This window comes from Emericellopsis cladophorae, assembly GCF_022114955.1.
Source record: "Emericellopsis cladophorae strain MUM 19.33 chromosome Unknown NODE_6_length_900724_cov_123_231613, whole genome shotgun sequence".
NCBI classification, from domain to species: domain Eukaryota; kingdom Fungi; phylum Ascomycota; class Sordariomycetes; order Hypocreales; family Bionectriaceae; genus Emericellopsis; species Emericellopsis cladophorae.
The window spans coordinates 28,437-52,857 of record NW_026250931.1 but is presented as its reverse complement, the minus strand read 5'-3'; the positions used below and the strand labels follow the sequence as shown (position 1 = coordinate 52,857).

The 24,421-nt window shown below is 57.3% G+C and overlaps 7 protein-coding genes across 7 annotated transcripts; 4 read left to right on the top strand and 3 right to left on the bottom strand.

Annotated features, from left to right (window-relative positions):
• Positions 1-856: 856 nt before the first annotated feature.
• Positions 857-1,370, top strand: J7T54_001569 (F-type H+-transporting ATP synthase subunit e; the record flags this gene model as incomplete). The annotated part of the gene is made up of 3 exons (XM_051503579.1): positions 857-877; positions 1,002-1,185; positions 1,297-1,370. The coding sequence occupies 3 exons, from the start codon at positions 857-859 to the stop codon at positions 1,368-1,370; spliced, it is 279 nt and encodes a 92-aa protein (XP_051364549.1).
• Positions 1,371-1,806: 436 nt separating this feature from the next.
• J7T54_001568 (uncharacterized protein) lies at positions 1,807-3,549 on the bottom strand (the record flags this gene model as incomplete). The annotated part of the gene is made up of 1 exon (XM_051503578.1): positions 1,807-3,549. One exon carries the CDS (start codon positions 3,547-3,549, stop codon positions 1,807-1,809), a length of 1,743 nt encoding a protein of 580 aa, XP_051364548.1.
• Positions 3,550-4,658: 1,109 nt separating this feature from the next.
• J7T54_001567 (uncharacterized protein) lies at positions 4,659-8,147 on the top strand (the record flags this gene model as incomplete). The annotated part of the gene is made up of 1 exon (XM_051503577.1): positions 4,659-8,147. The coding sequence occupies one exon, from the start codon at positions 4,659-4,661 to the stop codon at positions 8,145-8,147; it is 3,489 nt and encodes a 1,162-aa protein (XP_051364547.1).
• Positions 8,148-8,480: 333 nt separating this feature from the next.
• On the top strand, positions 8,481-10,876 carry J7T54_001566 (Dolichyl-diphosphooligosaccharide--protein glycosyltransferase subunit-like protein; the record flags this gene model as incomplete). Its single annotated transcript, XM_051503576.1, has 4 exons — positions 8,481-8,607; positions 8,669-8,692; positions 8,749-10,555; positions 10,609-10,876. 4 exons carry the CDS (start codon positions 8,481-8,483, stop codon positions 10,874-10,876), a joined length of 2,226 nt encoding a protein of 741 aa, XP_051364546.1.
• A 530-nt stretch (positions 10,877-11,406) lies between these two features.
• On the top strand, positions 11,407-14,498 carry J7T54_001565 (uncharacterized protein; the record flags this gene model as incomplete). The annotated part of the gene is made up of 6 exons (XM_051503574.1): positions 11,407-11,501; positions 11,769-12,222; positions 12,418-13,786; positions 13,865-14,017; positions 14,123-14,281; positions 14,338-14,498. The coding sequence occupies 6 exons, from the start codon at positions 11,407-11,409 to the stop codon at positions 14,496-14,498; spliced, it is 2,391 nt and encodes a 796-aa protein (XP_051364545.1).
• Positions 14,499-15,370: 872 nt separating this feature from the next.
• On the bottom strand, positions 15,371-19,150 carry J7T54_001564 (Serine/threonine-protein kinase-like protein; the record flags this gene model as incomplete). The annotated part of the gene is made up of 3 exons (XM_051503573.1): positions 15,371-17,944; positions 18,007-19,049; positions 19,126-19,150. 3 exons carry the CDS (start codon positions 19,148-19,150, stop codon positions 15,371-15,373), a joined length of 3,642 nt encoding a protein of 1,213 aa, XP_051364544.1.
• Positions 19,151-20,453: 1,303 nt separating this feature from the next.
• On the bottom strand, positions 20,454-23,530 carry J7T54_001563 (uncharacterized protein; the record flags this gene model as incomplete). The annotated part of the gene is made up of 3 exons (XM_051503572.1): positions 20,454-23,108; positions 23,165-23,322; positions 23,413-23,530. 3 exons carry the CDS (start codon positions 23,528-23,530, stop codon positions 20,454-20,456), a joined length of 2,931 nt encoding a protein of 976 aa, XP_051364543.1.
• Between the last annotated feature and the right edge of the window lie 891 nt (positions 23,531-24,421).

Here is a 24,421-nt window from a genome sequence, read left to right as displayed (position 1 = left end):
GCTGGGGTGAGGCAGTCGTATATCCCCGGGAATGTGTGAAGGAATGGAGCGATTGACGAGGGCGGAGCACGGCCCTGCTAATGTCGCAAAATCCGGTTCAAGAAACAAGTCCTGGCGTGCGTGGCTGGGACAAGAATTAGTTCTTCCTGTCAAAGGTGACCGACACGACACGGGGAAGTTAAGAGGATCAAGGATTGTAAGAAGAGCAAGCTACTTATTCCTTACCTGCACTCAATCTCATCACTTCGGTCCATTAGTGTAGTGGTTAGCACGAAAGATTTTGATTCCTCGTCAAAACATTTCTTTAGTCCCCGGTTCGAACCCGGGATGGACCTACGTGTCTCCCCTTTTGCATTTTTAGGATACTATGCAGGTATGAATGTCTTTTTTGGCATTACAGGAAGTCCATGCTGTTTTTTGGCGGCAAATATGAATCTGATTGCATTCTGTCTTTCATCATCGTAATGCATTTGCAATACAGTTTGTTCCCTAGTCTAAAGCACCCGTACTTCATAAAGGCGCTTTGCTTCTAGGGTAGGCCGTTGACTAGGTGTCGCCAGCCAATGGCCAGGTCGCAATGGCTGACTCGTCGACCCACCCCTGGCGGCGGCGCTGCCGCCCAGCGACTGAACCCGAGCTGGCAGTGGACAGAACGGTCGGTTGACGCTTCAGGTAAAATCTGCGACTTCTCCCGACCGAACACCGAACCTGAATTCTTTCGAGTCCGCCGCGCCAAACTCGCCTTCCACCACAAACTCAAGTACCCTGGTGCCATCTTGAAGCACCCATCGACAACTTGGGCTCTCACTCCTTCCACGCAAAGTCCGCCCACTCGATTCATCCGCGAACCACAATCATGGTCTCGACCGGTGTCAACGTGCGTGCTTTCCCTTGGACTCCCACGCAGCCATCTCCATCGACGCCAATCACGATTGCGCACTCTCCTCCGCACTTGATAACGTGCTGCGACGGACAATTGAGCTAATTGACCTCCCCAACAGGTTTTCCGGTGGTCCGCCCTGGCCTTCGGTGTCTTCTACGGCTTCTCGCACCAGCGGGCGATAACGGCCAACCAAAAGGCCATCCACGACAAGCACGAGTGGGAGCAGAAGCAAAAGGTGATAGATCAGGCCAAGGCCGAGTACCAGAAGAAGAAGAACCCTGCCCCCGCCTCGAGCGACGATGGTAAGTTGATCAACTGGCCCGTTGTTGCGCGATTCTCGCGCACGGGCGACGGAACGCGGCCGCGTGTCTGCGGCTGAGATCGGAGAGAGGAAAATGGCTGACCGTGACTAGTTGTGATGGACCCTGCCGACCCCAAATTCGATCTTGAGAAGCTACTGCTCAAGGTTTCCGAGGACAAGGCCTAAGAAGCATTGGAAAGAGGTGGACGAGAAGCCATGCCATGTCGGATTCCCAGAACGAGGGCCGGCTACGGCAAAGACACGCGGAGAGGATGGTTTTTCTATAGCCATCGGATGACGGACGGCGAGCTCAATGTATCATCGCAACTGACAGTGGTGGCACTGCATAGAATTTGCTTGGGTTCTCTTGTGCTTTTTGGTACAGGTGTAAAATACAACAATTAGACCACAATGGATATGCGCGCATGTACATTGAGTCGATTTTCGTTGGAGTATAATGTACATGACCCCGGAACTTGTCTCATCGAAATGGGCCTCAGCCTGCGCTTGACTACTTTCATAGGGCATATATATTGTCTGATTCATGTCTGTCTATCGTATCCAGTACCTAGCTGCAAAATGAAAGACATGGGAGAATGAATGCTATCTATGACAGGATTACCTAGGAAGGGGCTGCGTACGTGATGTATGCAAGCAAGTCCTTGTAGTCGGAAAACTCGGCTTTGGCAAATGTAAACTCGCGCCCACCGGGGAAGACGTAACTACGAATGGCGTTGGCGAGCTCTGGGGGGCTGTTGGTGAGGTGAATGCTGGTCATCTCGCCGGCCCAGGCGCGGATGTCGTCGACGGCGTCGTTGAGGCCGGTGCTCCCCCAGAACTCATCCCAGCCGTTAAAGTTAAGGTTCACGCCCTTGTCATCGGGCAGGCCCTCGGTGATCTCGGCGGTCAGCTGGCCATTGGCGACGCCAATGTCGTACGTATCGACAATGGTCCGGTCCACGACCCAGCCGCTCTCCTTGACGTTGAAGGCGCCCTCGATGCTGAGGTAGGTGCGCGCCCTCTGCGTGGCAACAATGCTGTTGCGCTCGAACTCCAGCCTCATGCTGTATGTGGTTTTCAGTTCGACCCTGAAGGTGTGGAACACCCCGACTCGCATCTTGTCCGTGTCGCTGTCTTCGTAGGTAAACTCGACGACGGGGGTGTCACCGTTTTCGATATTGACTACGACGTCGGGGTTGTTCCCGGGGAACATATTGGTTACCAGCTGCGCCTGGAAAGGACCGTCGTCATGCAGGTCGGCGTAGGGACGCAGGCAGTTGCTCTGGACGTGCGGTAGCAGTTCGTCCTTGAAGTAGTTGGCGAGGGTGTGGCCGTTGATGGCGACGACGCCATGGTAGTCGTCGGCCTCGAAATTCTCGAGCCAGTTCCACCCGAACCTGTTATTGTTGACGTCCTGGGTCTCGCGGTCGCCCGTGACGCAGAGGTAGTTGAGGGTGGTGAGCTTGGACAGGTCCGGGTCGATGGCGCCATCGCCGCCGAGAAAGGGGTTGACTCCAATCTTCATGCCCGTCAGGGGGAAAGTGGCCTCGGGGGCGTTGCCGTCATCCTCGATGACGACGGCGCCGAGTATGGGAACGCCTTGGCTCGAGATCGTCTGAAAGTACTCGGTGAGGAAGAAGGTGTTGAGCTTGCTCTGGATGTCGAGACCCACGTCGGGGTTGACGGTGGGCACTGAAGTTAGGGTAGGGCTCTGGAAGTTGTAGAGTAGCTGGGCGATGCTGTAGGGGCGGCCGTCGAGGTTCTGGATGGCGTCCTGCATCTCCTGCGGAAGCGACTCGAACGAGGAGCCGTTCTTGATGGTATCCATGCTGAGGTCGACCTTGGTATGGAAGAGCCAGGGGTCGTCGAGCGGCTGGCTCTCGCGGCGCATGCCTTTCCTGCCGCGATCCAAGTCCGCGGTCCAAGCCAGCTCAAAGTCGGAGCAGCGAATGATGTAGTCGATGCCGGTGGCGGGCGTGTTGAGGCTGACCACGTCGGGGATGGAGGCGGCGTCCTCAAGAGTCGCGTCGTCGGGCAACTTGATGCCGGCCTGGGCACGGAAGGCGGCGTAAAAGCTGTACCGCAGATTGCTGTAATAGAGAATGTCCCACTCGGGAGAGTCCGTGGTGAGATCTGCCACGTCGAACGGGTCCGTGTTGTTGAATTCGATCATCAATTCATCCCATTCCATGATGACCTCATTCCCGTGGTTTTCCCAGTCCTGAACCCAGGCCATTCGGACAGTTGGCTGTTCCATGGAGCGCAGGTAGCCGACCATGGCTGCATTGATGGCATTCTCGGTAGTAGCCACAACCCAATCTTGCCCGTACTGGGCCTGGCTTAGGAAAGAATTGGCCAGAGCCATTTTGGCTGGCGAAAGAGTTGAGGAATGAAGAAGAAGAAGAAGAAGAAGAGAGTGGAGATGTTGGCACCAAAGGTTGAAGCCGAAGGAGTTGGGTGATGTGGGTTGAGGATGTGGTTGAAAGGGGGGAGAATAGCTGCCCTTATATGTTTACAACACACGATCGACTCCGGCACCTACCTTGGTCTAGACATTGTCATTCTTTTCATTCGATACCAGATGTTTTGTGAGCAATGGTCTGGTCACAAGGCACCGAGATCTTTCCGTGCTAAGGGTGCAGTCTCCAGTCCCTCCAAGTCGAAAAACACTAGTACGAAGTAGTACATAATGTTCGAGCTTCGAAGGCCAAGAAAAGTCGGGCTCAGCTGGCATAGGATCCGTCCATCACATATCACACATCATGCTTGAGGACGCTGGTGGCAGGCATGGCAATTTCCGCCTTGAGATACTCGTAACTGGAGTACGGCACCAAGAACTAGACCTGAGCGGTCACTCCGAACTTGAAGCGCATTGCATTGTTGGCAATAATTGTCTGACTGCACCAATGATCTGACTGCACCCGGCTTGGACAGCAATTAAGCTTCCGCGCCGAATCCGTACACATCATTCGCATCTACCGCAGCACCCCATCCCCGAGTTCGAAACACGCTTCTCCAACCAATCTAGATGTTTTCCACTTCCGGGGACGTCGGCCGCCGGGGGCCTTGGCAGCTGCAAGGAGACGCCCCAATGTCGGCCGCGCCATGTGAATGTCAATGCCCTCGTGGCTGCGGCAGTCTGACAGTCGGCTGACGCGCATGAAGCTGAAGAACTCCATGTTCTTCTCACTGCCTCAATGGCCGCCTATGTTCCCATGGGCGAAAACACTTTCACGAATCAAGACATGGACATGGAGACGCACAATCAATCCCAAGAGCCAGAGCGACTGGAGGAAATGGCCATGGTGATAAATATCAAGCGATATGCCACCATGCCCACGTTAGAACAGCCAGATCAACAGAGTCCATCCATCGTACATCACCTCCATCCTGCAGTTCTTCACGCCTTCAGGCAAGGTCTCGATCACTGCCATCCTTTGTCCACATTATTCCCTGCCTGATCAAGTCTGCACCATGAAGTTCTCCACCTCTTCCGAGTTGATGCTCAACCAGAAGCATGCCGAGGTCATGTCCCCCGACAAGGCCTTTGAGGTCCTGCAGACGCCCTCGGGACAGTCTCTCTTCTTTTCCATCGGCACAGACGATGTCTTCTACGTGACGAGGGAGGCCGGACACTCCGTCACAGGCTGGCAAAAGGTCGACCTCTCCTCGCGCCTTTCCTCCTCCTATGGCGGCAAGGCGGTGGCGGCCAAGCGCTTCGACGTCAGTCAGAACTCGGCTACCATGGCCATAGATATCATCCTGGCCATCACCGTCGACGGCGAGGACTACCTCCATGTCTCCACCGGCAACCCGGCCGATCTTGTCGACTGGAGCGACGGCGTCGAGTGGACGGCCATGCCCTGGGATGGAGGCAGTGAGCCCTCGCCCCTGATCATCACCAATGTCTACCATCTCAACGTGGCCAAGTCCTCGGGTCCCGTGCTGACCTGCTTCGTCGAGGTCCTCCGCACGCCCGGTCACGGTCTCCAGTTGATTGACCGCTACTACCTCGACTTTGACGGCCTCCCCCGCTGGCATAAGCATGCCCTTGCCATCGACTTCTCGGCCAGCAGTGTCGTCACGGCGCTCGGCCAGAGACCAGGCGATTTCGTCTCGTGCATCTACTCGTTTGGCGCCGTCAACGGCACCGAGCAGATGATTGCCTGTCCCCGCATCAACGCCTTCCGACCCGACACGGCCCCCAGCCCTGCGCGGCTGCGCATCCCCGACGGGACGACCTACATCGCCAGCTGCAGCGACGGATCATCCAGCGGCAACACGAATCTGTTCGTGGCGGCCCCGGGCGGTCTGTACATGTTTGCGCCCAACAACCAGAAGGATTTCGCGGACCCGGTGCTGGTGCTGCCGTCTCCTGTCACCAACGGTGTCCCTCTCTTCGCCGGCGTGACGCGCATGGCCGCGCGTGTTGATCCCGCCCAATCTCGCACCGTCATCTGGTGCCGCAATGCGCAGGGGAACCTCTTCTACGTCTCGTGTCCCACGGGCCACGAGGCCACACAGTCGGCATGGTCTACGCCTGTGCCTCTGTACCGAGGCGTCGAGGACTTTGCCTTCTACCTCAACGTCAACCACGCGTACACTGTTCTCTTCGCGCAGATCTCCGGCCAACAGATTGTCCAGCTGACGCAAGATCCCACCACGTCCGTGTGGTCGTCGCGAACGATCAATCTGCCCTCGACGAGTGTCGACAAGATTGTTGAGTTCCAAAGCTTCACGACGCAGTTGACGCTGGAAAAGGAGGCGAGCGACGATGAAAATGTCCTCGTGGGCGACACGGATGTCTACTTCACATCCACGAGCCCCGTCTCGGTGTACATCAACAACGAGTATTACGTGCTGAGCCCCAGCGTGCCCATCCCCACCAGGCCCGACGCGTCAGGTGCATTTACCATCATCCAGCCGGCCGACTCGCTTGCCGCGGTGCAGTACCAGGCCAGACTGACGCCATCAGGCGCTCCCCTCCAGATCGACCCACTCGCAAAGGCGTTTGCAAAGCTCCAAGGCATCACGTCGGGGGATGACCTCGCCGACGTCCAGATTCCGACTGGCACCAACGGGTCTTCCACAAAGCCATTGCTCCCTTCCGACACGAACAACGCGGAAACCCGCGACGCGCTCGCCCACGCCGTTTCTAACCTGCTGGAAGCCAAATCCACCCTCCCCTCTGATGGTTCGGTTCAAGATGCTCAATCGACAAAGCTGGCGCTCGCCGCCCGATCTTTGGCAACGCCGCGCGTCAGGACGTGGGGTCTCTCCTTCAAGGGTGGCCTCAAGTACGTCGAGGGCGAGGAGGCGTCCAAGTCTCTTTCGGCCAAGGTCGGCCAGTCGGGCAATGATGGTCTTGTCCGGCGCGCGACCGTGGGCGACCGCATCACTCTGCTGTGGGGCGACTTGAAGGAGTTCGTCAGGAACGCGCTGGACGGACTCCAAGAAATGGTTCTCGACTTTGTTGACGGTGCGTGGAAGCTTGTCTGCGAGATCGGTGGTCAAATCTATGAAGCCGTCATCGACTGCGTGAATGCCGTCGTGGGTGCTCTCGAGTTCATTTTCGACAAGATCAAGGTCTTTTTCGAGGATCTGATTGCCTGGCTTGGCTTCCTCTTCAACTGGGACGACATTATCAGAACACAGCGCGTCATGAAGAACCTGTTCAGGCGCTACGGGGAGAATCTGGTCGACTCTCTCGACACGGCGCAGGATTCCATCTCGGAGATGTTTGAGGGCTGGGAGGACAAGGTGGCCCAGTGGGCCGGGCTGCCGGATCCCGACGACAGCCAGGCCCTAGGCAGCTTCCAGAGCCAAAAGAGCGGCGTCGGTGGCGTCAGCGACCCGCAGTGCGCTTGGGGATCTCATCACGTCAAGAACGGCGCCTCTGCGTCCGTCAGCTCGGTTCCGGGCCTGGGCGGCAGCGGGGGCTTCGGTGCTCTCCTCGAGGAGCTCAAGGACCTGGTCGAGAGCCAGGCGGACGAGGTCATTGGCACTGTCGAGCAGATCAAGACCGATGTCATCGACCAGGTCCAGTCGCTCACGCCAATCGAGATTGTGAAGCGTCTCGTCGGCATCTCGGCCAATCTGATGTTGGGGGTAGCCAAGAACCTAGTCGTGTCCGTGATTGGGATTCTCAAGTCCATCATGCAGGGTGTGATGGCCCTCCTCGATAAGACCGTCAAGATCCCTATCATCTCCAAGATCTACAAGCTGGTCACCGGCAGCGACCTCTCGATGCTCGACCTGATGTGCCTCGTCGCCGCCATCCCGTCGACCATCATCTACAAGGTCATCAGCAACGAGACGCCCTTCCCGCAAGACTCCGCCACCTCGTCGCTGATGAAAGCCTCCAGCATCGGCAGCATCCGGTCGCAGCTCGCCGCCTCGCCCGTCATGATGGAGCGTGTTGTGGTCACCTTCAACATTGCGGCCCTCGTCGGGTCGGGCGTCTACGTGGTGCTCGACCAGGTGCAGGCCGCCAACGCCATCCCCGTCGTCGGCGCCCTCTCGGCGTCGAGCTTCCTCGTCTTTGTGGCCCCGGCCATCGCGGCCGCCTTTGCCATGCCCGACACGCCGGCCATCCGCTTCAACAACGCCATGACAGCCATTGCCGTGTCAAAGTCGTTTGCCGACAACGTCAGCCCGCTGCGGAGCAATCCCCTGTGGACCGAGGCCGTGGGCCCCGGCAGCGAGACCATGATCAACCTGCTCTGGATGGTGCCGGCCGTCATGACCATTGCCGACATGGACGGTCCCAACGCGAGCGACTTTGTTGCGCTCGGCGCGGCGCTGGCGGCCGGCCTGGGCGGATCTCTGGCCTTCTTCGACATGAAGATCTTGGCGGTTTCGGGGCCTGTCAAGCTCGTTGCGGAGCTGGTAGCGGCGGGACTGAACATTTCGTACGGCGCATTGAGCCTGGTGTATGGCCACCTTTTGGTGCTTGATCTATAGGGAGGGATGGAGAGGGTGGGAAGGGGAGAGAGGGTGTTGCAGGTACCTTGGTTCATGCGAAGTTGACAAGTACCTTGCAACGGGTACCCACCGAGACCTGCCCCCCCTCTCCCGGAGTCCCGGGTAGCCACTATAGGGTAGCTATAATTTTCACACTAAGTTAGTTACAGCCCCTTGGACGGAATCGCCCCACAAATCCCGACGTAGCACTTGTACATAACGTAGCTCCAAGCTGTCCTTTGGCTGTGATGCCCGCGACGCCTCAGCTTTCCAACATCATCTCTGACAATCTCTTCGACTCGCCCACAGCGTTCCGTCAATTAATCGTCCATCATGGCGGTTGCGCAGCAGAACGCTCTCTTGGGGCCTCCCTCGCAGAGCTCGAGGACCCTCTTGCGGGTCGTCATTCTCCTCTTCATTGCTGGCGCGGCCATTGCCAGTCGACTCTTCTCCGTCATCCGTAAGGGCTATGCCACCGCAGCATTCGTGCCACCAGTGCGCTAACCAATTCAATCCTGCAGGTTTCGAGAGTATTATTCACGAATGTCGGTGTACCTCGCCGTCCGTAGAGTCAATCGCCCCCCTACTGACGCCTTGCTAGTCGATCCGTGGTTCAACTTCCGCGCCACCAAGTACCTCGTCGCGAACGGTTTCTACAAGTTCTGGGATTGGTTCGATGACCGAACATGGCATCCCCTGGGGCGTGTCACGGGAGGCACGCTCTATCCCGGTCTCATGGTCACCAGCGGTGTCATCTACCACATCCTCCAAGCCCTCACGATCCCCATCGACATTCGAAACATTTGCGTCCTGCTCGCACCGGCCTTCTCCGGCCTGACGGCCTTTGCCGCCTATCTGCTCACGAATGAGATGACCACGTCGCCATCCGCTGGTCTCCTCGCCGCGGCTTTCATGGGCATTGCCCCCGGCTACATCTCGAGATCCGTCGCCGGCAGCTACGACAATGAGGCCATCGCCATTTTCCTTCTCGTATTCACCTTTTACCTCTGGATCAAGGCTCTCAAGCTCGGGTCCATGCTATGGGGTGCCCTCTGCGCGCTCTTCTACGGATACATGGTGGCGTCCTGGGGAGGTTACGCCTTCATCACCTGTATCCTGCCCCTGCACGCATTCGTGCTCATCTGCATGGGCCGCTACAGCACACGTCTCTATGTGAGCTACACCACCTGGTATGCCCTGGGTACGTTGGCTAGCATGCAGATTCCCTTTGTCGGATTCTTGCCGGTCAAGACCAGCGAGCACATGCCAGCTTTGGGCATCTTTGGCTTCCTCCAGCTGGTCGGGCTCATCGACTACGTGCGCTCTGCCATCTCAGGCCGCCAGTTCCAGGCCTTCCTCGTCACGGTGCTGGTCGCCACATTCGGCATCGGCCTCGCCGGGCTGGTGGCATTGACCTCGCTCGGCTACATTGCGCCCTGGGGCGGTCGTTTCTACTCTCTGTGGGACACGGGCTACGCCAAGGTTCACATCCCCATCATCGCCTCCGTCTCCGAGCATCAACCCACTGCCTGGCCGGCCTTCTTCTTTGACCTCAACATCTTGATCTGGCTGCTCCCCGCTGGCGTTTGGCTCTTGTACAAGGAGCTGCGCGATGAGCATGTCTTCGTCATTACGTACGCTCTGTGTGGCAGCTACTTTGCTGGTGTCATGGTCCGTCTCATGCTGACATTGACACCGATTGTGTGTGTGGCGGCTGCTATTGCTGCCTCGAAGCTGCTCGACACATACCTTGTCAACTCGCCAAGCCAGCCAGCCACGTCGACGAGCGAGGCTGGAGAGAAGAAGGCTTTCAAGAGCACCGACAAGACGGAATCTCCTCTGGGGGTCTCCTCCATGGTATCCAAGCTCACCATCGTCGGAGCCATGGTCGTCTACCTGTTGATGTTCGTCAGCCACTGCACCTGGGTTACTTCCAACGCCTACTCGTCGCCCTCTGTTGTTCTCGCCAGCCGCATGCCGGACGGCAGCCAACACATCATCGACGACTACCGCGAGGCCTACCAGTGGCTTCGTCAGAACACAAAGGAGGACGCCAAGATCATGTCGTGGTGGGACTACGGCTACCAGATTGGCGGCATGGCGGACCGACCCACCCTCGTCGACAACAACACCTGGAACAACACGCACATTGCCACTGTCGGCAAGGCGATGAGCTCCCGAGAGGAAGTCAGCTATCCCATCATGCGCCAGCACGAGGTGGACTATGTGCTTATTGTCTTTGGTGGACTGCTGGGCTACTCCGGTGACGACATCAACAAGTTCCTCTGGATGGTCCGCATTGCCGAGGGCATCTGGCCTGAGGAGGTCAAGGAGCGCGACTTTTTCACTGCCCGCGGCGAGTACCGCGTGGACGATGGTGCGACCGACACCATGAAGAACAGCTTGATGTAGGTGCTTACTTGATGCTCATGACGGGCCCCTCATACTAATCCCTCGATAGGTACAAGATGTCGTACCACAACTACCAGTCCATGTTCCCGCCTGGCAAGGCTGCCGACAGAGTCCGTGGCGTTCAACTGCCGTCCGAAGGACCCGTTCTCAATACCATCGAGGAGGCGTACACCACCGAGAACTGGATCATTCGTATCTACAAGGTCAAGGACCTGGACAATGTTGGTCGCGATCACTTTTCGGCGGCCGCTTTCGACCGTGGACAGAAGAAGAAGGCGGCCAAGAAGCGTGGCCCGCGGGTGCTGCGCGTCGATTAGGTGGGAGGGAGACGGCAAGTAAATCTGGCCAAGATAAAAACGGATAGAGAGTTGGCTGGCCACACGGTCTATCTTGGGGAGATAGAACTCCCTAATGTATACCATTGACTGAACTCGGTGCGCAGACTGCCGTGATATCGTGAAGCTGTGGTGGCTCCTACCCCTGTTGTTTACATTGCCTACCCCAGGTACACGGACTTGAGCCTTTCCCCACTGCACACTCACCTCGCTTCAGACTCTTTTCTCTGATCTGCTAACCTTTGGCTCACCCAAGGCTGGGTGAGAGACGCCGTCTAGTCTCTGCGCACGGCCACGCAGTGAGCTTGCCCTGATTTTCAACTCAATCTGCGCTCACCACACACGTAACTTGAGATGGCCACCGAAAAGTTTTCCATCCCACCTCGAGACGCTCCGTTGCTTTGATTGCAAACCTCTACATATCCTCACTTCCTCAATCTTCTACCGAGCGACACGAAACACATTGCGGCAACTACGCTCCTTGTTGTTCCTCTGGCTCCCCCGTACGCTTAATGATGGGACTCCTGGCTGGCCGCAAGGTCAAGCGTCATGGATCTCCCGAAGTTGACTTGCTCTTGGCTGCCTTCCACATTCCGACTCGCCGGAAGTTGGTGAAGAACGAGGCGAGATCGCAAGGCACGGGAGCTCCATCGGCTGTGGTAGCTTGCCATAATAAACAGACAAACGTGGGACAGCCGCCCATTGTGGTCAAGCCTCCAAAAGCTACCATTGCAAAGACGAGTTCAAGTTGCACAGCGAAGCATTGCAAGAAACACAAGTGCCAGACTTCGTCAGAAACTGGTCTTGATTCTACTTCGCATACGGACAGTGTCGCTTCAGGCACGGACCCCTCGCCTACGAGACAATCACGCAGGCACGGGAAGAAGACGTCGAAACGAACGAGGAGGAGCTCCAAGGCTCGTCATTGTCTGAAGACAGCTGCACAGCACGAGGGCGAGGAGGATGAAGAGGATGAGGAGCCAGATAGCTCTTTTGACTCTGACGTACCGCTGTTGCCCACCTCTCCCCGTTCGAAGAGGAAGAGCTCGAACAAAGATAAACGCGTTGCGGACGTCGTACCGCGCTCGCTCATCGAGACTGATGTAACTGCGTTGCACAACACTCGAACCTCGATGCCCAAGAATATCGACCATGCCCGCCATGTCAAGCAGTCCTCGCCGACACCTCACGGTTCAGACAACGGTGCCTGGATGCCCCGGGCTGTTCCTCACCAGTACTACCTACCGGCTACGTGCCTGACACGATCCCCTGAGAGCCACCGATACGACTCATCAAGACTGACCCCGGCCTACCATCAGTGGGATGACGTTGGTCTTTCCACAGTCTTGGGCAACTCTACACTCCATCAACATCCGCTGCGGCAATTTCCAGCTCAGAATCTGCACCATCAGCAGCGCAGTCTTGACGCGGCGCTCTCTGCCCTCGCGAAGCGCCCAGACGACCCGCAGCTCAAAGCACAAGCAAACATACTGCAGGGGCAGTTGAATTCCATGCTGGATTAGGCATCTGGTCAGAATCAGCAGCAAGGACTGAAGTCACTAGGCGGTGATCAATACGCGAGCGTCCGCAACGACCACGATCCTGGCGTTCTCAAGAGTCCTGCGCCCATCATCGCCGAGAAGACCGAGAAAAGATCCGAAGACAGGGCGGAACTCCAGGACAAGAGTCTCCTGCACGCTTGTGCCGGGTGTGGATGCGTCCGCTCGCGCAAATACCACGAGAAGCATGTGATTGCACCTGGAAAGACCAAGCAGCCCAGCCTCTGCGAGAATTGTCGCGCAAAGCTGCACCAGACTGGGCTCATCGGAAAGCTCAAGCGACATGTTTGCTTCGGCTGCGGCATCTACCGCTCTCGCTCGTTCAATGAGGAGCATCCAGCCAGGCCTGAGGAAAAGTTGCTTGTCAACTACTGCGTTCGGTGCGAGAATGAGATGGGCACGAGCCCGAGCGACATCAGTCACCAAGAGTCTGGATGCAACACCCCCAAAGACGCTCCTGAGGAACCACATGACGCCAGATCTCGAGTACCAAAGCCACCAGAGCCTAAGCATCGCAGCCCATTGTCAGCCAGTCCCATCCTCGACAAATCCTCCACACCAGCATGTCTCCCAAAGCGAGACCATGGAGCATCTAGGCGCAGAGATGTAATAGAACCCATTTTGGAGGCAGCGTTCAACAGCAGCCACAAGCAGGAGCAGTCACGTCCCCAATACCGGCCACCTTTCATGGAGGACGTGACTACGCCACTGCTTGCCCGTCCAAGCAGTAGTTTTGTTCATAATGAACCAGGCCTGGAGGAATCTCCTCCCCAGACTCCCAGCATCGCCCCCAATGGTACCAAAAATACAAGACTGTCCTCTATCTTGAGATGCAAGACCATTGTACAGGAGGAAGGACCGGGCATGGATTCCTCGTCACCCACAAAGTCAACGACTAGCTCGGACCTGTCAGAAGTGGGCAGTGGGTCTACTACATCGAGCAGCAAGACGGTCAAGTTCAAGAACTTGGTCGGCGTCAGGCGTTCACGATCGCCTTCAGAAAGCGGTTTCGCGTCTCAGGAAGAAACGGAGGAGCCCATCAAGCCTGACGACGACACACAACCCTGCCGAATTGGCACCTACGGCTGTAACCCACTGATGGACGAACGTGGGAGACCTTTGTCCACGTCTGAGCGCCTGGGCTCGTTCTCCAGCAATGCTCCTCACCCAGAGGCATATGATGAGTATGATGATGGGATGCCCCGGGGTCTTGAGGACCGCTACTCTCAATCGACTCGGGACCATACACGAGGCGCTTTCAGTGGTTACGGTGGTGCTTTCAGCTCGGACGCTGGCTTCAAGACCAAAGCTTGGGATTGGAGTGATTTCAACGGTAATTCCTCACCATGCACGCGCAAAGGATCTCCCGAATGGTACGGAGAACGTTCGCATAGTGTTTCCAACTCTGAAGCTGGCGACTCGTTCCCAATGCCACAAATTCAACGAAGCGCCTTCAGCTCCTACTTCAACGACGCAGCGGACAATTACGAGGGGATGCCCAGCAGCCCACAGCCATGTCCACATGCGGATGGCCCTGTTGATCAGCAGCCCCCGGAGACTGTTCGTAATGACTAGGAGAATTCCGGCCCTCACCACCAGACCAGCGATCACTCGAGCCCTCTGTCATTTGCCTCCAATTCGGGGGCTTTTGCATTTTTTAACACCGCAGCAAGTTCCGCCAGAGAGGCGTCGGATTTTAACCCTTGTACGACGAAGCAGCGCACGTCACACTTTCACCCTGCGCATGACACCATCTACGATTCAGAGCCCATCATTGAGGAGGCAGACTCCACGATCAGCTCGCCTGCCAGGATTTCCCTTTTGCTCGGTAAGGACCGCTTCTCGTCTGACTCTTACCAAAATAAATACAGCTGACACTTCTAGAATACGAACTTGGCGCTATCCCTGTCCTTGATCTGGACGGCGAGACTATTGTCAACGAGAGTCCCGAGCCAGAGGATACCAGTCCTGACGAAGACTCTGGCCGTGACTTTGATGTCCCGTGTCTGCTGTCAATGCTGGCCACGGAAAAGAGCAATTACTGAGCCACCATCGTGGCTGTAACGAAAACATGACCGACTACCACACACACACACACACACAAAAGCTCATTGCGTTAACAACCAGGCACTGTACTTGCACACGACTGCACATGTACCCTGATTTTACCAAGCGCTTTACTACCACCTTGTTACATCAATACGCACCAACCAACCCCTGTTTGGGGGGGAGGCAGCAACAGCGCCGCATCCCCCCTTTTTACATTTGTCATATCTGTTACTGGACTGCAAAGGCTATATCATCTCTTCAACACTTGTGGAGCTACTTTCTTACCTTTTTTTCTTCTTTTTCTTTTTCTTCTCTTATCTCTCGATTTCCTCTTCCATCCTCGCTCGCCCCTTGGTGTGGGTTGAAGATGTTGCGCTTTTGTCTACTTCCCGTCTCTTGGCTCGATACGAGACACAGAGAAAAAACTGTTCCGCTGCTCTTGGCTTGGCCGGGAAACACTGGGAAGATGGAGTTGGACAAACTAAATGAACGCTAGAGTGAGAGCAGAGAACAGGCAGATACACCTTGCATCTTCACTAGAGCAACCAACGATTGGGGACACGCACGATACATGAAGCGATGGACATTCCTTTCGTATCTGTCTTTAGGGTTAGGGGGCCGGAGAAGCTACGAGACGGCCACAAGCTACTGTGTTTTGTTTTTCGTCTTTGTTTTCTTCTTTCTGTGCATCTGCGCCGTGTCTGCAGGAAGACTTGGTGTGGATGGCACCAACGGCTAAAAGTAGTCATTGCTCTCCCGTGTTCATTTGGGCATTTCTCAATACAGAAAAAGCAACTTGTCATGATGAATGTTTTCAGCCCTCTACATGTCTATTGATGTCAAAGTATGTATATGATTGATGGCCATTTCACTGGGGCCAACCCCCAAAGTTACTCGACGCGGGCGGCGCGCTGGCCGGGGACTCATTTCTCGACAAACGACCAAACTGCTGCTGCTGCTGCGTCGCCTTACTCCGCAGGAACGCAATAGCCTCCTGCCGTTTCATCTCAAAGGCCCGACTCCTCTCCCGTTCACGCTCAATGTTCTGCTCGCGCCTGGCGAGATCCTCGTTGGCGCTCGTCCAGAGTCGCTTACTCTCCAGGTCATCGCGCACACGCTTCTCGACTTTGGAATAGGCCACGTCAAGTTTCTCGGCGATATCGGGCGGGGCCATGACGGGGGGCTTAGTCGCGTCCTGACGGGCGTGAGAGGATCCGCCCCAGAAACAACGGAAAGACAGTATGGTCTGGGCCTTGGCTTCGGGCGAACCCCATATGCCTAGGCTGTCGCCGTCCTGGAGCTGCATCCAGTTCCTCGCTGGTCCGCGTGGGTTCTTGGGATCGTCCGATGAGAGCAAGTGTCCGTTGACGTGGATGCCGAGTGTTGCCTTTGTGGAGATCCAAAAGGTGTAGGCGTCCTCGTCGCCCGTGGACGGCTGCTGTACCCATGGGTAGGGGTTCCTCGTCGTGTGGTGTTTGTGTGCCTCGTATCCGTCTTTCCAAAGGACAATCTTGAATGCGAATTTGGGGACCCGCGACTCGGTCAGGGGTTGGAACACTTGGATGTTGTCCTCGTGTCGGCCAAACGAGGCAAAAGGAGCCATGATGGGGAACGAGATGCCGCCCACACACGAGTTGGCCTGTGACTCGATGAGCCCTATGGCACGCTGGTTGTGCTCGTCTGGCAAGGGAACGACCAGCTGCTGGCCCGGCGGTTGCGTGTCCGGCAACTGTGGCTCCGAGGGCACGGCAGTAGGCGGGAAGTACTGGGGATTGCCACTTGCCCTGCGCTCATCACGCTGCAAAGCACCAATATGCGTCTGTGCTAAGCTCTGTGGTGATGGCGATAGCGGTCCGTTCGTCGTCGCTGTCGAGGGGAAGTGCTGCATCGCAAGCCACCATAGAGGCGACTTGCCGGGTGAAATCTCCTCGCCCCGCTGTCTGGCCGCTTCCTTGAAAGCAGCAAATTGAAGGTGTGTCATTTCGGGGTAGTCAAGATGCCACGTCGACCTGTCTTTGGTCCACCATTCTGTCTTGGTCACAGCCCGGTCGATTTGACGGCCTGATTGTAGTCTGCTGATCTGCGGCACACAAGCGAGCAGTTCAGCCTCGCTGAAACTACCCTCCAGCAGGCCCTCGATATTGCCCTCGGATTTGAGTCGCTTCATGAGCGGCTTGTCCATGGATACATACTCGCTGTCCATGCTATCGTTGGCTTCCTGGGATGGGGGTTTCCGTTTGCTGCCTGTGAAGTCCAAGGATTGGAAATGAGATACATTCGTCTCCAGCTTGGCCGTCTCATGCCCGTTTAGGCTCTGTGAAGCGACAAACTCGACCAGACTCTGCAGTTGATCCGCCGACTGGTTTGGCCCGACAGAGCCTGCGACTTGGCGGTCGTCGCGTTGATATGTCCGGGTTGCCGCAGGTGTCCCTGAGGCCCCATGGTCGTACCCACTGTCATTGTATGAGTTGAACGCTTCGTCATCGCGCTGGCTCACGGGCAGGTTCAAAAAGTCATCTGGTATGACACCAGAGCTTCCAACGGCAGATACACCGACCTCGCCAAACAAGCGGCGTGGTTGACCTGGCCCGGTGTTTTCCTTTTCGGACTCATCACCCCCGGAATCGCTGACTCGATCTTCTTCTCGCCAGTCTTGCTGAGGCGGCTGTTGCTGCTGCTGCGAAAACGTGGCAAACTCTTCATCGTCTGTGATCTCGTCGTACGACTGGGACGCATCAATAATGGAGCCGTCGCCGCCCAGCCATGCGTGTGTGTCGAGCTCTAACACCGTCGCGCGATTCTCAGGTCGTCTCTGCAGCATGCGAGACAAGAAGTCAATGCCGCGCTCCGACACCCCTTCCCTCTGCAGGGGGACAGTATTAAGCCTCGTAGTCATGATCTTATGCAATAGCTCCGAGTAGCTGACGCCGTTCTGCACCGGATACGGTGGCGACTTGGTCAGTACGAAGAACAAGACGCCCCCCAAGGACCAAATGTCCACGGCGTGATTGTAACGCTGGCCGGGCATCCGGCGAACCTTAGTGCCACGGATCCGGAAGCCATTGTCATCATACTCTGCGTACTCGGTGTAGACCTCGGGGGCGCAGTACAGCAGGGTGCCACAAAACGTCCGCAGGCCTGTCTGTTCGCCCTCCACCATCTTGGAGAGGCCAAAGTCGGTCAGCTTGACGTCTAGGGGGTCGATGCTGTTGAGGAGGATATTGTCCGGCTTGACATCGCGGTGGGTGATGTTGTTCTTGTGCAGGTACTCGAGGGCGCCGAGCAGCTGCTTCGCTATTGTCTGCGCCATGTCCTCGGAGAAGGGCCCGTTGCTTTGGTCGGCAACGTACTTGCCCAGGTCGCCACCGGGCACATACTCCATGATGATGATCAGGAGTCGATCGTCCCAGTCAAAGTTCTCAATATATCGTACAATATTCGGCTGTTGCACAGATCAGTAGCTGACGACGCACGATGGGCACACAAACAGGAGGGGACACTAACATGCTGAATTCTCTTCATGATATTCATCTCATTCTCCACCTTCTGGTCCAACACGCCGTCTTTGATGAAACGCCTCTTCTCTAGCTCTTTGGCGGCGTACGGAATACCGTTGTACTTGGACGTGACCTTGTAGACAATGGCAAAAGCCCCCTTGCCAATTTTCCCAATCTTGTTGTACGTGCCAGACCCCGTCCACTCCCTGCGCATCGGGTTCTGAATCTCCCTCCGCTTGGACGGAGACCTTGTCGCCGCATCGGCAGCCTGCGCTCGCGGGTGCGCGCGAGGATTCGAGGCAGGCCTGGGAGGCCCCTTGAAGATGTCTGGAGGTCCGTCCGCCGGTGGCGCAGGCCGGGGCGCGGGCACAGGAACAGCAGCAGCACCTCCGTCCTCTTGGAGACCATGCCGCGTGAAGTGCTCGGCCACCTTGTCGGTATAAGCCTGGTCGTACTCGTCGTCGCGTCGGGGGATGCGCACTCGAAAGGTCAAGTCGGAGACCGTGTTGTGCAGGTAGATCATGATGATGGTGCCCGAGCTCAAGACCCATCGCGTCACGGGCGGCCCTCCATTCTTAGGTCGAGAGGTGAGAAGGTGACGATCGACAAAGGTCCCGTTGGTGGACTGGTCCTCAATCATGACGTTGCCGTATTCGTTGACGTAGATGCGAAAGTGAACATTGCTGACACGTTTCAAGGGATCGTTGGCGAAGACGAGGTCGCATCGGGCCGGGTTCCGGCCGAATGCAAAGCCAGCAATGGGGTTCTTGACCTGCGCAGACAGGCGGAGTATGATGGCGTAGTTGCCATGGTTGGCGGGCGCTGACTCGAAACGACTGGCATGGTCCTCGAGCTCGTAGTCTGGCTCGACGCCGTCCGCCTCGTCCTTACCGATGATGTACGGCGAGTCCTCCTGAGCCAAGCGCGCGACCTCTTCTTTGGCCGAGTCCGAGTGCGGGTACAGTACGCATATTATGTCCGACACATCCTCGTCTGAGAAACCCGAGTTCTGCTTGCCTACACGGCGGGGATCGAGGACATTTTGGGTTGCTGGTACATGGCAGTCAGCCTGTGGAACTCCATTGAACGATCGCCTCGGACTCTGAGAGGGTGGGGGGTTATTTACCTTGCGTGGGCTCTTCGCCGTCCATTGGGAGAAGAAGCCCGTTCCGACTGGGGCTCGACCGGGCAGCGCAATGATGGGTTCGCACCAGGATCCGCCTCGTGCTTCGGTGCGGTCAAGTGTTCGCAGGTCGTTCGTGCCACAGCTTGGCTAGTAGGGGAGGAGAGTAGACGTCTAGTGGTTGGTGCAAAGTCAAGTCGTTGTTCGCGCGGGTTCGCATGGAGGTCGAGGCATAGATTCGCTCGCTAGTTGGCAGGGTGATGGAGGACAGAACGTGGATGCAGAGATCTCGAAGCAATACACACAGAGAGGTGCGTAGAAGAATGACGAAGACAGGCGCGAACGCGTGACCAGATCCGAGTCCTGTCCGAGGACGTGTGCTAAGGTACGTAGGTGGTGGCAGAAGAAAGAAAAACAAATACTAGAAGAATTGATTGGACGAGCTTGCAATAACAGACAGACGGACGGCCGGGCTGGACTGTAGTGAATGGATGGATGGGTGGTGGATGGACGGGTGGATGGATGAGAGAGTGACTGGAGTTGAGTGATAGGGTCACGACAGCTGCTGCTGCGGGTTTGGCGGGGGTTAGACTGCAGCCTGCCGTCCAGCAGTCCACTTACGTCAGGTACCTACCTACCTGGTACCTTCTCACTGTACCTCCAGTCGACGTTCCGCTTTCTTCGACAATAGGACCTACGCGACCATGTTGGCTGCACCGGTACTTGCTACACAATGCTATAATCGCCGTATTCCTCGCCCCAAGCCAAGCCAAGTTAGCTCAAGGCAGATTGAGATATCGTATCCCTAGTCCCAGCCTCACGTGCCGTAGTCACTCGTCGCCATCCTGTGCGAAGAACAAGATGAACTCACAAATCATTCACCGCGTGACACATGTGCGTGACTTTGACATTTATTTGGCAGATATATAGCCAGCTAGCAAATTCCGGCTTGTCCTACTTGCTGATGCATGACATAAGAGAACCATACCCATGGTGGAAATGTAGTGACACCCGTCCTGTCCATTGTTGCCTGTGCCTCTCCAATGCGTTGAAATGAGCAAATGCAAGAATGATAAAAATGATAAAAAAATGACACAGCGTCACAGTGTCTGTAAAACGCATATGCTTACTTACTCTCGTGGCACACGCATAGTATGCTTCGTCGTCGTTGTTGTCGTCGTCAAGCTCTTGCTTTTCTTAATAGCCGAAATTCAAAAATGCACAAATGTCCATGCGCGGTACGGATAGAATCCGACCTGCTTGTGCCCTGTCTTTGCACGATGCCGCCGCAGCTCCTGTCCTTGTTGGTTGTACCATGCGCACGCACGCCTCTAAAACGCCTGTCCTTGGTAATGAGGGTGGATGTTACGTTGCCCAGGTGCCGGGCCGCCGTACTGACCCTGGGGTGGCATGTTACGAGCATCAGTGGGCTGGGCGCCCGGTTGCATAGGCCTCGAGAAGCTGTTGGGCTGGCCACCCGGGCCAGGACTCGGTGCAGCACCTCTGTTGCCGTAGGGATGAGGCCCGCCCTGGCCTGGGGACCCCGGCGCCCCTTGCCAGTTCATGTTGCGCTGCTGAGGCTCGTCATGCCTCATACCTCCCCGGCCAGATTGAGCTGTGCCTGGACGTGAACCGACCGGAGAGTAGGGGCGTTGAGGTTGGGCAAAAGGGGCAGGCGGCCCTGGTTGGGGTTGCGCAAAGCCCCGGGATCCGTAGCCACCGTCTGGGAAGCCATAGTCAGAACGAGCTACGCCGGGCTCGTGGTTACTGCCCGTGGAACGCATCGTGCCGGCACGAGAGCGCGCCCCATCCGAGTAGCCAACATCGTCCTGGTAAGGGTTGGAGCCAGCCGGGGCGTAGCTGTCGGTATACTCCATGGGAGTGGGAGGGCCACGACGTGCAGCAGGTCCAGGCCCGTCCGCGAACCCATTACTTGGGGCAGGCGCGCCACGACTGGGAGGCGGGCGCCCATACTGATCGCGTGGCGGGCCACGGTCCGTTGTGTACGACTCGATGATCTCGTCAGCGGTGGTGCTCCCGTGCTTGTTCAAGCTTGCGGATCTCTCTGGAAGCACCATCCGCTGGGCGTGGCCTGGAGGTCCATAACCACCGCGGCCGCCTTGGCCTGGAGGGGGCCCGCCTCGGCCTCGGCCAAAGTAGTCGGAGGGGGGGCCGTGCTGTGGCGGTCGCATGTTGGGCGGTGGCCGCCCACGGCCTGGTGGGGGCTGCCCACCCTGAGGGGTGCCTTGGGGTGGTGGCCGAGGCGATCGAGGCGCGCCGGCGACGCCCATCTGGCCTCCGGGGGTACCTGAATGTCCTGGCGGGTAAGGCGAACGGCGACCATCTGACGTACTCGGCCGAGATGAGTTGGGCCCACCGCCATAGGGGCTCGGGGGGCCAAACGGGGACTCTGATCGGTTCGTCGGAAGGTTGAGCGGCGCTGGCATGTGCGATGGGATTTGACCTGGAGGACTCAGAGCTTCACGAGAACGATTGTCGTTAGCAGATGGTCCCATGGGGTTGGCGTGGTGATGTACCGAAGGCCCTGCAATGGCTCCATCCTCCATCGCCCTCCTGTCCTGTGACATTCCAGTGTTCTGGTCGTTGACCTCGAGTCCGCCGGCCTTGGCCAGTTGCGCGAGTGTGGTGGCAGAAAGGCGGCTGTTAGCCCGACGCAGTTCCGGTGAGTGGTAGGCCCTGCTGATAGGACGGCCTTGGTGCTGCTTGGCTCCGAATTCAGGGGGGCGCGAGACGGGCTCGGGCGTGTTCAGGCCACGTATGTTGCTCAGGTCGCGTCCGGGCGGCGAACCGTGGTCGTCGTCGTAGGGATTGGCGCCGGGCGTGCTTGGGTCCGACGTGTTGCGCACATGGCCACGTGCCATTTGCTCCTGACCTGAACCAGGTGCGCCGAGCATGCCATGCCCAGGTGGAGCGTTGGGACCGTTGAGGGAGAAAGATCGCGAGCCCCTGACCTGCTCACCTGCGAAGCCCACCTTGGGCCTACCGTTATCTTGACCAAACGACACCTTGTTACCGCTGCTCCGGCTTGCACTGCGCGAGTGAGACTTGGGTGACCTGGTGCCGTCCTCAATGGCGTTCATGCGCGTGCCTGTAGCCTCCTTGAGGCGCCTTCGCCACTCTTGCTCGGTCCAAGTACCGCTGGAGCCTTCGTTGATCAGGTTGGTCACATCCAAGGGTTCCAAGTATCCGTAGCGTTTGTGCTTGGGCATGGCGAACATGAGGGATCTCGAATCAAGAATGCTGGCGACGAGCTTTCCGGGACGACCGTACAAGGCAAAGGTGTCCCACGTCGGGAACAGGAAACGCAGGAGCATCTCAAAGCCACTGACCATGGGACGCACCTCGGGCATGATGAAGACGAAGCCCTCGGATGAGGTGGGAGGTTCCGTGTGGACAGTCACATTGCCTTCAATCTTCAGTAGGGTGGATGCATCGATGAGCGCCTTGGCTTGAGGATAGATTGCATATGCCGAGTAGGCGTCGGTGATGGTCGCAATGGGCTGCAATTTCTTCTGCTTCTTGCCATCGGCCTTTTGGTCGTAGAATTTGATGTCACCTTTCAGATTAGGTATGTGCGACCGGTCGTACGGCGATCGCTTCCGCATCTCCTTCTGCTGCTTGGCGTACTCCTTCTCGTTGGGAGGCGTAATCACGCACCAGCAGCGTCTCCAGGGGACGCCGGCGCCAAAGCGGACTCGAACCCACTCCTCTGTGTTGAAGCGGGAGCGCTCCATGATCACGTTGATGTTGTTCACAGACCTGGCCTTGCCTGCGATCAGGGCGCCGGTATACGCCTCCTGCAGGGTGTTGTGTTCATAGATTGCGAGACGGATGGCAGCTGTCCACTGCACAAGAGAGTGGTGCGAGTTGAAGTGTAGCAAGTACCGATTACGGCCGGCCGTGGAGACGCTGAGGATGTTCTGGAGAGGCTGTTCGTCACTAGAGCGGGTGGGCAGCGATTCGATCTGACACCGTGGTCAGTTTGACTGGCAATGGCCGGTGGACGCAGAGCATGACCTACCATTTTGACGGAAGCATCTGTCAGATTGAGGAACTTGGGGAGCACCTCCCCGTCCTCGCCCGCGGCGTCAAGCTCAGCAGCGTCCCAGAGCGAGAGGACGGTGCCCACCAGTTGTGCGAAGCATTCGGTCCATGTCCGATCGGGGTTAGGTTTGCCCTCTATTGTGAAGCCAGAGTCAGCGTGGAACTCTCACGCAATGGAGGGGCAAGATGACATCCGTCGGTTTTGGAAGCCGACTGGCAACTTACGGCTGTTTTGATCGTCCAGCTTGAGGAAATAACCCTCATGATAAAGCTTGTTGGAATGGCTGTTTAGAAACGAGAAGACGGGCTGCAGCTCCGGAATGGTGTCTTCATTCACGTCCATCTTGGGCGGTGACCAGGCGTGTACGATGGAGAGCGGTCGAGAGTTAGAGCGCTTGTGACGATGTACGCTATTATCTGGAGAGGATGCTTTGTTCAGAGGGGACCCCTGCCCGTGGTAGTCTCCATCCGTCGGTGGCGTTAAAGGGCGGGAGGGAACACGCTGGTGTCCACGTTGCTGAACAAAGGTGTCTTTCTTCGCGGCGGTGACACTGTCCTCGCTAGTGAGAGGGGAGTCGTTTGGGGGGGAGGAAGATGGTGACGGCGCTTTTGACCCGGCCGAAAACTGGGACATGAACGAGAGAACTGTTGAAGAAATGTAGTCAGCAAATGATGTGGTGAACTCAGTAATGTGCTTGCGTGGAATGGTCTGGGATGAGTCTGGCTGGCCGCTGATCCCACGCCTGGCGGGAGGGGGCGTCCAGGCGTAGGTGTGCAGGCATGCAGTCGTGCAGCGGTGGTACGGTGGTCCCTAAGCCTGAACGCTGGAGGTCCAGAGGCCGGGCGGGGACTGGGCTAGAGGGGGGTCCAGTCACGGAGATACCTGGAGGGTACGTGTGCTTCAGGGCCAAGACACGCACCGTCCCTCATCATTTTCCTCGGGTGTGCGGTGACTGGAGACTTGAGTCCAGCGCTTGGTGTGGGCCCCGCCCATTCTTTGGGCGAGGCAACCACTGGAACCGCCCTTGTCCAGTCAACCGGGTTGGACGGCATCACCGCCTGAAAATGCCCAGCTGCCCAGAGCCTGACAACAAATCTCCCGCGCGCGTCCAGTCCAATCCAGTCCAATCCAGTCCCTGCCTGTCGCATCGGTGGGCGGGCAGTCTTGAGCGGGCTTACACGTCAGTGATTGACGTAGGGCCCGTCTTGTGCCCCGGGTCCGGTCGATGATGAA